We start from the raw sequence: 11,414 nt of genomic DNA, 5'->3' as shown, positions 1-11,414 counted from the left end.
TTTTGTTTTTATTCTGTATTGTATTTACTTTTTACTTCCAACTCATCCTTTTTGCATATTTACCTTCTTGTGTCAACATCTTTTTAATCTCCACAGGTTCACTAAGATTTTTGTTTTCCTTGCTAGCCTATCATGAGTAGAACACTGCAATAGCCCTAGATTTTATATTTATTTGTATTACCATTGCAGTTATGTATTTGCAAAAGTAATCCTGGTGGCATTACTATTTTTTTGGATGGACCGTTGATCGTGCACTATTAAATACCATCTTCTTCATCGAGCTAACCCATTTGGTGTTATTTGTTCTTGGCAAATCAATTGTCTTTTTCTTCTTAGTGAGACCATGCTTGAAAAGAGCTTTTTGTGTTTTGACCTCAAGCCCGACGATTAGGCTCACCTGCAACCTCGTTTTATCAGACATAAACCGGCCAATCAATCTGGTGGGCGATTATGGTCTTGGGCTTCGTATTCTAATTACATTTTGACTGTTAATATTGGATGAGTGTTATTAGTATACTCTCTCTGGGTCAAAAAGTCACCCAGCACTGGAAGAACATATTTATTGTCTACGGTAAAAGCAATTTTGTTCTACTCCATGACTTTACTCTTAATGCGGGATGATACATATGTAAATCAATGAAATGGGTCATGCGTACTTTTTCTTTTTCAATTGTTGAGAATTCTTATTTTGAATTTAGTTTTTCATGAAAGCATTTAACAAATTTGCAAGGTTGCAGAGAATTGCCTGGGTAATTTTTTTGGCAAGATATCAAATTATGGGTTTCTTTTTTTTTTTTGAAAAGGAAAATTATGGGTTTCTTTCCCAAAATTCAAACTCTAATTTGAATCAATATTATTACTCAATTTTAATTTTATTTTATCCGGTGATTATTCAAAATTTCAGTTTTTTTTATTATGTAGATACTAGAAAGTCTATATCAAGACATATATGATATATTATTTACCCAATTAATAATTTCATCTCATTTCCTCCCGTGAAATAAAATTAACGCTGAATAATTATTTTTATTCAAATTTAGATTTAACTTTAAAAATGAAAAAAAAAAATTATCATACTTAGTGTCATGTTGAAAATTTTACCCGAATAACCCCTCCAACTTGCTCTTTTCATGATGTCTATTATCATCATAAATGCCAAAAAAACTGAAACTTTAAATAACTGATTATTGGCCCATAATAGTGGTTAGTATAACCACAAAAAAGAGTTAATTTTATAATAATTTTCCAAAAAGTAAATACTTCCGTCTTTTCCGAGCGGTTAAAAACTCAAGGGGAGTTTGAGGTACCCCTGGAATATTATTAATGCGAGATAAATTTTTAGTTTGTTGGAATCTCAACACTTTGAAACGCTTGTAATAAAATTTTGCTGTTTGGCTCGTTTGAGTTAAAGACAACTACAAAAAATAACCAAAACTTGAAACCTAAATGTTATTCGCTGAAAAAGTCCAAGTTTTGAAACCCTAAATAGAAAAAAAGATACGGGAAATCTAATGGAATGGCAAATAAAAGATCGCCAAAGCAAGCAAATTTAAGCACCTGCTCATACATTTGTTAATTTCATAAGAGGACACCGGAAAATTTTATTTATTTGTTTATTTATTTTTCTGACATCAGGCTTGTTCAACCAGGCAAATCAAAAACAGGCATCACTTAAAAGAGAATCCTGAAAGTGAGCACTGAGCAGCTGTCCAAAATCAAGAAAACCAGCACCCCCAACAGCCAGAGACATCAAACAAGATCAAGAGGAAACACTGCAAACTATTATTCACATAATTGTCAAAGACAAATATGGCTTAATATGCATTGAGGGTTAGAGAACTAATCATTTATCTGCTTACAAAACTGAATCAATGCATTCAACACTCACCAGATAGCATCTCTGGAAAAAGATTGGTCGATGTGGTAAAGAGGTGGATCACGTTAAGATGTACAACCACCTTAGACTTCTACCAAGCTGAAAAGTTTAACTAGTATGCGCTGCTTGACTAGCTAGATGAGAATACAGAAAGCATAGCTACAAAACAAAGTTATTAGAACTTCATAGAGCATGAACAAATGTATAGTATTCAAGAACATGAAAAGTACATATAATTTATGAACAAAAACCTAAACAGATCCAGCCTGCAATAGGTTGTTGGCCTGCACAACTCATGAAAGCTGAGGATCAAATGCTGCCATTTTGAACTTTTTACAATTGCAAAGAGTATACTTGAATTCAAGTAAGACATGAAAGGCTTGATAATGAGATTTTCTTCAACATTAATATGTGGAAAGTCCACTGAATGCATAGCAAAGGTTCAACCATAATCATACAAAACCACCGTTCTCAGATGTCCCATAAGAAGAAAAAATACAAATGCCTCATTTGAAAGGTAGGGTGCCTAGAATATTATGCGAATGACAACCATAATCTTAGTCACATGTACAGGTTCAGTTGGAAAGACAGCAAGAGATTAAAAAGAATAATCATTGACAACATGCCACATCAGTCTTCTGAAAATGAAATACAAATCTGATAATAAAGCCTCTTCACAATACAAAACAAGTTAAATGTTTTAGCAACAAATTTCAAGCATAAGCCTTACGAAAAATCTCTTTCAACAATGTGCGCAGGTGTCTCCTGACTTAAACTGAAAACAAAAAACTGAGAGCAGAAAAAAAAATTCCATTTCCGTACCTTGATACTTGCCAAATGTAACCATATTGCTTCCACCTGTTAAGCCAGAATAGCACCAAAGCAAGCAAACTACATCTAAAAGCTTGATTGAATTTATCTTTCAGCACATTATCACATAACATTTGAAGTGTAGGCGTCATCCCTAGAAATTACTCTGCGTAATCTCATTTCTCAGTCAGAGATGAATGTTTCACGTCTATGACCGCTTTTATGTTAATAATGTAAATAACTAATCATTATGGCAAATAAGGAAGTCAATCCATGTATTATTCCTTTCCTATGCTTGAGAGCTATATGAATATATTATTGATAAAAGAAAACGTTGCTAAGAATATACTTGAGCTATGATAAATGCCTTCAGAAAGATCCAATAATTGTGGTTTCTTTGATAGATATCATTACTTTTGCCCAGGTACTTCTTATCAACCTCATTGAACAATACCTTAACAAATAAATATCAAAGGCAATGTTATTTCATTTGCAAATATGAACCAAAGCAAAACTAGACTGTGGAAACAATAGAGTGTGTTTAACCATCATTAAAAAGCATAGCACATAGGAATTAAAATGACATGACAGAGGAAGTTATGCACAAGAATGTTGCTCGCAAGGCATAGCACAAACAAAGATGCGAAGACCAGGACAAGCCTCAAATGAAGCTATATTAAACCCAACGTAAACCAAAATCAATATTCACCACAGTTATGACAACCCAAAACACAAGTAAAAATCACTGAATGTAGTCAGAAACATCCAAAAAAATGTTCTTAAAATTCCTGCGACTAAGATAACATGCAGTACCAATTGCTAACCAAACACACATTTTTTTAAAAAAGCCAGAGTCTATACAGGTCAGTCTTGCAGGCTTGAAACTCGATTCCAGTATAAATAACTAAATACCAAAACATGAACAAGAATTACATAACCATCTCTAATCCAGTAATATGTGAATAAGCAGTTTCATTTACATAAATGATTGATCAATCATGGGTTAATTTCCAGTTTACAGAATATGTCTCAAGCAGGAATTGAAATTTTACCTTTGTATCATAAGTTTTCTACAAATGATTTGCATGAATCTGGCACAATCTGTTGTGAGAGAGCATACAGAAACTATGATATGATCCAATTAGCTAATAATACACACACTAACTTATTTCTATAATTCTTCACCTTTGCAAAGCACCAACAGTTGTTCTATCTGGATATGGATAAAATTTCTCCAGATTAAAATTTTTAAAACTTCTCATCTCTGATAATTCATTTAATTTAGTTTGCCATATATACATTTACAACATAGCCAAGTTAGACCTTTACATTATTATACCATTTCTGTCTGTATAGTGATCAAGTCAAGGGAACTTTTGTGCGCATACCTTGTACCCAAGAGAAAATAAGCATCTCAAAATGACTCTTTTTCTTTTGCTCTGGACGGTGGCGGTGGCGATGGGGGTGGGAGTGGGAGTAGGGGTTGGGTGGGAGGGTGAGGTGCACGGTTTCTGATCCTATTTCACATTTTTAAAAAGCAGTGTTTCTTCACATCACAATTTTGATTGTGATAAGATGAATTTTATAAAAACATATATATTAGGAAGCCAATCACACCATACATTAGTAAACCATATGATACATTATAAATGAATAATTTAAATCAAAATTAATTTTGGCAATCTCAAAGAGGATATGACATGATTGGCCTCCTCTTAATATTTTTTAATTTTTGTCCCAGATCCCCATGAGAAAAGCTGTTTAAAATTCTGTTCTTCTCCTTTAATTTTTCCCTATCTTTATATTTCTTCTGAAGCTACCTAATATATAATTATCATTTAAAAACGCTATATATCTTCTATTATCTTATTCTTTTATCTTTCTGAAAAAAACTTTATAATCCCACTGGATTTTTGTCTGAATTTCATTCTGATTTTTGGTAATTCAATTTTTCTAAAAAAATAATTTTGCTACATTTATAAGGTAAGAAATGTGGGCAATGCTTCCTTGAAGAGATTAGAAAGTACGTTATTTTTCTTTAGCATGATTGGTACTTGGATACTGTCATAAATTGACCCTTCGTCAACTTGAAGGATTAAAGCCCTTCAACTGCATAAGTGCCTTAAAAATGGTACTACCAACTTTTCCCATTACATATGTAATAAAATGTGTATGTACAAAGCTAACGTGCTTGATAGTTTTTGTCCCGGTGACATAATTCTCAACTTTGTGACTAAGTTTTACTTGAAATAAGGTACTAGTGGCATTCCTTTTTACCTGGTTGCCGGTGAGAATGTCATTCCCAATTATGGGCTAGGAAGTACATGTCATACAAGAGAGGGATCATTGATTTAGACATTATGTCAAATTAGTTTGGGCTCAGATTGCTATGAAATTTAAAGTTGGAACCAATTAAACATTGATATACAGTATTAGATGATAACTTGAGGCACCAATTAAAGGGGTTAATGCGTTTATATTTTAAGACACAACCCCAACTTATGCAAGAATATTTACATGAAGTCAGAATCAATTAAACATTAATTGGTATTGGGTGATAACTTATGCTACCAACTAAAAGGAATTTATGCATTTCATATTTTAAGACACAAACCCAGCTTATGCAAGAATGCATTGATCGAACTAATCACAGTGACACAACTGCATAGTGATTTATTTATATTCCCTAGACCCAATTCATATTTTCCTAAGAATAAACGCAAGAATATTGTCCATCTTATTGTGTACCAAGGAAAATCTATGTTTCTCCAGGGTGATGTCAAAGATATGTTGTTCGCATCAATATCCTTTAAAAATGTGATCCTAGAACTTGAACCTATGCTATCTCTTTGTTATTTTGCAGTCTAATTTTTAAATTTATCTTTCTAAATCTGTTCTTCATTTTATAAATCTCATCAGGTAAACAGGATTCTAGGAGTGTCATTTCTCTAAAAACATGATTTAGTGGGTGTTTTTAATACTAAAATCACTAGTCAAGGCACTTGATTGAAATGATGCATAGTCCATGTTATGGGAGCTAAGATTTCTAACCATCAATTCCCACCAATTTCCATAACTTATGTCAGATATTCCATGTAAAATCACAAATTCAAAAAGCATGAAGAAAAGATAACTACTCCAGGGAAAATATTATTGCTTTGTCTTCACAGAGCTTTCAGTTCACACTGGCATAGTTATATAATAACAAACTCACACATTATGAACAAAGTATGAAGCACAATTGAGAAGGCATTTTAACATTCAAATAAGATGAAAGAAAACTGTGTGGGTACTAATATATGGGGTCCTAGATCAAATATATCTTAATGTACCATTATGGATTTGCACAGGCCAAGTCATAAATCACTAAACCTTGAAAGTAGTAGTTCATATGGAAGAAGAGAACAATAAGTAGCGAGAACGAGAGTATTCACACAAAAAGAGGATAGAATGGTGAGTGAGTACTAACCACAGAAGAAGTCTCCACAGCAAAAAGCTAAGAATGGCCATTCAAGGACAATCCTTCAAAAAGAAGGAATAACAAGGTACATTATGTTGAATTAGATCAATCATGCTTCAAAATTTGCAGAAGTCACAAACTAAACTGCAGGTAAGCAAAATGGCATAAGCTCCCCTGGCTCTTAAATGGGCTTCACAAAGAAAAAACAGTGCATCTTAGAATAATAATGATAAGGATGGTGCACTATTGGTAGTTCACTCAAAATTACACAAGGGCAACCCCTGAAGGTTCATTGTCATCCAATTAAATAAATGTAAGCATAGACATGACCTTCAGTAAATGATCTTTGTAAAATACAGATAACTGTAAACAGTTTCTCAATTAAAGGAGAAGATCAGGGAGATAGTTACATCCATTGTGTATTTAATTGGAAAATTTTTGAAAAACCTTTTATACTATTTCCAGGTTCTAAAAGTGATTTTAAAATCTCAAATGTTCTTTATCAAATACAAATGAAACCACATCAACTAGACCTACTGATGTTTTTGGTATTGGGAACATAATTTCCATAACCCAAAAATTGAGGTGGAAAGTTAGCTTTTTGGCAGATTCAAGTAACAAGTAGTATGGATGTGCTAATAGAGTTGGTGCATTGCAACTCATCAGCATATCCATACAAAATCCATTGTTGTGAACAATTAAGAGCATCAATCATTGCAATACCTTTCTGTAAGAGTGCTACCCTCAACACCTCCACCAATGAAAGCAAATAACGCCTTCCGCTTGACACCACTCGTCTCTTGCAAACACAAATATGAAAAATCAAAAGGAAATGCACTAGTAGCAGAGATATGTCCATTAAATTTCTGGTATTTTAATCCAGGTTTTGAAATGGCCATTCACAACGTATCAATAAAATATGTTACAGGGTTTCAAATGAAACTGATTATACCAAAATAAAGGCCAATATGCCACACCTTATGCTGCAAGCTGCATAAAGATGCACCTTTTTTATGCACTGGGACTGGGGAACAAAATTTTTCCTGCAATAGAACTTGTTTTGGAGGAAGGAAGAATAATCTTTAACTCCACCCAATCATCAAGGGTGCCTGCTAAATAACAGCATCAATTGTCTGCTGACAGACAGAAGAGTGCAACTTCACGAGCAATGCATGCCTCACCTGGAAAACTTTGCTGGATATGATGGGCACTATTCAGATGTTATTACCCAGAATGTGCATGTTAACCAAACAGGCCAGTAGGTCCAAGCTCCCCTTGTTTCAACTCTTTCAGTCGCTGCTCTTCTAGTGGGTCTGGACTCTTCATAATTCTCCGTAAGCGCCTGCAAAATTTCATGTAAAGATAGATCAAACACAATGGACCAACAGCAATCTTAGGAAGAAATTGAAGTTCCATTTAAACCACGAAGTACATAGCTCGACTACCTGTCTTGTGCATGCTGTGCAGGAAACGTTGGCATGAAATCTTTTGATTTAGGCAAAGGGACCTCATGAAACCAAGCATGATTAAGAGCAGCCTCAGCTGTAGTACGCTACACATGCACAAAGAGTACACTTTAAAAAGGGTAGGCTTTTTGAGGCAATAAAATAGATTACATACACCTTTCCAATTGCATTTACCTTTTCGAGGATCGTAAGTTAGGGAGCTTATTCAGCAGAGTCAAAAAACCAGCCTCAGAAAGAGTTGGGCGTCCAGAAAAACACGTGGCAGGAAACTTCTCTCTTAGCTTATTATACCTGAAAGGAGACAGATATTAAACTCATATGAACAACTGGTCAACTATCAACTGCAACCAAGGTAAAGAGGGAGGCCTCGACAAGATCACCCATAGCTCGAAGTCTGGTAAAGGCCAGCTAAAATAAGAATACATGTTGAATGAACAAGATAATGTAAGAAATGGTAATATAAAACTTACGGTTTGCTTAACAAAGCTAACTTTTAATCCAGGCAATTTAGCAAATCCTGGCCAGATCTTCTCATTAGGTGTACCAAGTGTTCTAAATATCTGCAATAAATAAAAGCTAGTAACCATTTGGTGAAAATCAATTACCAGAAACACCATTGAGCTCAGCGGCGTGAAAAGTACTTTATCAAGTTGATCAAGCTCAGTTTTTCCATTGAATAATGGTTCTTTTCGCCAAAAAGCTCAGCCATAATGCATCCTAAAGACCACATATCAATAGCAGTTGAATATTCTTTTATTCCTAACAGAAGTTCAGGCGCCCTGCAAATGCCAAAAAGAAAGAAAAACATCATGAACCCTGGTTAACTATTCTATATACATCAACTTAGAAATTAGTGCAAAGCTGACCTGTACCACAAAGTCACAACTAAGTGAGTATATGGTTTCAGTGGGCTACCATATTGGCGAAGCTAACCCAAAATCACAAATTTTAAGCTCACCACGGTTGTTCATAAGAAGGTTTGAAGTTTTCAGATCCCTGGGATACACAAGGTCAGTAATAAGCCACCTTCACAACATACAAATGAGAACAAATGAGAAAAGTTACATGTTTTCCAAAGCCTAAAATACAGTACCTGTGGAGAACCCAGTTGTCATGAAGATACTTGACACCCTCCAATAGTTGCAACATTAAGCATTTGACTTCACTCTGGCTAAAAGGTTGCTTCATCGTCTCCATTAAACCTTTCAAATCATGCTCCATGTATTCCATAACCATGAAGATACTATCAAGACTGCTTCCCACAACAACCTCTTTCACATCCACAATTGATGGGTGGTGAAAGGATAGGAGAACATTTATCTCTCTAAGAGAAGTCAATGGAAAACCCTCTCGTTCCTTCTCCATCTTCACCTTCTTAAGAGCCACTACCTCACCGGTCTTCTTATCCCTCGCTCTATAGACAACTCCATAAGTGCCTTCATCTATCTTGTTTAGCCTCTCAAACTCATCAACACTTCTACACCCTAGCAGCATGTTTATACATCTTTGAGGAGGCTGTGCAGTTTTTGGGGACTCAGTCCTATCAACATCATCATCAGAATCCGTGTCTGAGAGATGCTCAGCCACATTGCCATTGGCAGCATCCTCATCAACATCCATATAGACATTCTTATCCACCTCAACCTCATGGTCAGTATCCCTCCTCTCTCCCTCTGAGCCAGATGACTTCGATGCAGAGATGACTTCCCCAACCTCAGGACTTGGAGCCTTCAGCAACCTTTGTTCAATAGAATTTGCCAGAGGGGTGTTTCTCCTCCTTTTGGGCACAAAATCCTGTTTTACATCTTCAGTTTCATCATCATCATCATCATCATCATCAAGAGCATTGTTGCTGTCAGCCCATCGTGAAGTAGAAATATTAGGAGCAAGAGAGAAGTCTTCTTCATCTTCATCAACCACCCCAGGCTCCTGGTCATGATTCTGCTGATCTTGAGGTGAATCAACAGAGACTTTTACATCGTGTATCGTTGGTGCGTGATCTGCACTCAGCTGGACAGAATTAATTGAGCTAACAGGGACAAAACCTTCTGGCAACTGAGGTGGTGGAGGGAGTGGAGGGAGTGCAACTTGTTCAATTGAATGCCCATTCTTGCTTTTGGAATTGGTGACAGCGCTAAGTTTGCCATCATCCCTGTCCCAAATGATTGGTGAAAACTTTCTTCTCTTGCTCGACAAAACTCCGTTTCCCTGGTTGATCACTGAGTTATCCCTGACCATGGACACAGATAACTCAGGATCATCTGAGCTGCTCCCACTCGACAACTCACCAGGTTCCCTATCCACTGGCCCCCTATGAAACCTACTCCTAACATGATGATCCCCGGCCTTCCCCCCACTAGAATTGCCAAAACCTAACGGTGAATGAGAAGCCCCATTCAAAGCCTCTCTCTCCTTGACGTCCCTCGGCCTAACCCTAGCTCTATCTCGGTGATCATGGCCACCTCTTCTCTCACGATCCTGGTAGTACTCTTTCCTCCTGGACTGATCTACATCAGAGTCCTTATCCCTGAATTCATGCTCTCTATACCCACTATGCCGTCCAGCAGCCATAAAACCCTGAGAAGTTCAAGATTGGCAGATCTCACGACAATGAAACCAATTACCCCAAATCAAGATCAAAACACCGAGCAAAAGACCGCAGATTCCTAGATTCACAACCCCGCAAACAAACAAGAAAAATTCGATTCGAGACGTAACACAACAGACAAACCAGAGGACAAACAGCAGAAATTTCACCAGTCACTGATCCAGAAAAACTTAAAACCCTAGAATTCCTAAAAAAATTGAGATATAAACCCTAGAATGATCAGAAAAAGCGAAACCCTAAAAACAAGGAAAAAGATCAGAGTGGACCCAAATTAAGAGTTGAAAACCGGCAAAAAAGAGGAATTTCGGTGTGGAAATCGAGAGATCTAACCTGAAAACCCGCGGATGAAAAAGCCTCTTCGAATCGAGGGATCGCGAGAGGAAGGACTCAGCGAGAATTGGGGAAAGCGAGGATGAAGGAAAGCGGCGGTTGTGCGTCGACTTCTCTCAATAGGGTAACATTATTTACAAAAAACCCCCCGTAAATTATCTTATTTCGCAAAACCCACCTCGTCCTTACTTTTTAAAAAATAAGAAAATTCCCACTAATTACGCATATATATATTAATATATATATATCCAATAATAAAACCAAATGCAATGAATATTATATCTATAGATTTGTGTATATTCCCCTCTACACATAGACACTATTAAAATAGATATTATTATATGTTAAATAACTAAAAATCTATTCATATATATATTTTTTAAATTTTCCAATGATCATTAAATTAATATTTATTAAAAACTTTAAAATCATTTTATTTATTATATTTAAAACCTTAAATTTTGATTAAGCTAATATATGTTAATATTGTATATGGAGTGGAGTTAGCATATATATGTAAATAAATTATATTTTAAAGAAAAAATATAAATACTTGATTTTATTGAAAAGTATACACTAATTAGGCTGATTTTCAGATAAATGCACATATAAAAAAAAAATCCTAAAAAGTATATATGAATATATGTATAGTTTATAATGTTTTGATAAATTATTTTTCAAAATTTAGGTAGTAAACCCTGATTTTTAATTTGTTGCTTTATGGGGTTTAGCCGTTAACTGTTTTGATAAATTCGCTTCATATATCACAGCTTGTGTGTGACAATTCATCACTTAAATCTCATACTATTCAAATTGTATCTCCAAATAGTTAAATTTGCTAGAGATGAAACACATAACTCCGCA

The 11,414-nt window shown here is 35.3% G+C and overlaps 1 protein-coding gene and 1 long non-coding RNA gene across 6 annotated transcripts; both read right to left on the bottom strand.

Annotated features, from left to right (window-relative positions):
* Positions 1-4,659: 4,659 nt before the first annotated feature.
* Positions 4,660-7,700, bottom strand: LOC120276365. Of its 5 annotated transcripts, none has more exons than XR_005541224.1 (4): positions 7,592-7,700; positions 7,124-7,488; positions 6,870-6,945; positions 4,660-6,208 (listed from the first exon to the last, which is right to left on the bottom strand). It is a non-coding gene; the product is annotated as an uncharacterized LOC120276365 (long non-coding RNA). The 5 variants fall into 5 exon arrangements; XR_005541223.1 differs by having other exon boundaries at positions 6,204-6,290; XR_005541222.1 differs by lacking the exon at positions 4,660-6,208 and adding an exon at positions 6,215-6,336.
* Positions 7,701-7,942: 242 nt separating this feature from the next.
* On the bottom strand, positions 7,943-10,660 carry LOC120276221 (cyclin-dependent kinase G-2-like). Its single transcript, XM_039282943.1, is given in 8 exon segments — positions 7,943-8,020; positions 8,083-8,172; positions 8,254-8,301; positions 8,304-8,391; positions 8,479-8,537; positions 8,539-8,608; positions 8,706-10,189; positions 10,551-10,660. Coding segments are annotated over 7 exon segments (1,911 nt in total). The 5' UTR covers positions 10,184-10,189; positions 10,551-10,660.
* Positions 10,661-11,414: the final 754 nt, after the last annotated feature.

This window comes from Dioscorea cayenensis, chromosome 14 (genome assembly GCF_009730915.1).
Source record: "Dioscorea cayenensis subsp. rotundata cultivar TDr96_F1 chromosome 14, TDr96_F1_v2_PseudoChromosome.rev07_lg8_w22 25.fasta, whole genome shotgun sequence".
In the NCBI taxonomy this organism is placed as follows: Eukaryota; Viridiplantae; Streptophyta; class Magnoliopsida; order Dioscoreales; family Dioscoreaceae; genus Dioscorea; species Dioscorea cayenensis.
The sequence above is the reverse complement of the archived record's forward strand: the minus strand, read 5'-3'. Positions and strand labels throughout refer to the sequence as shown.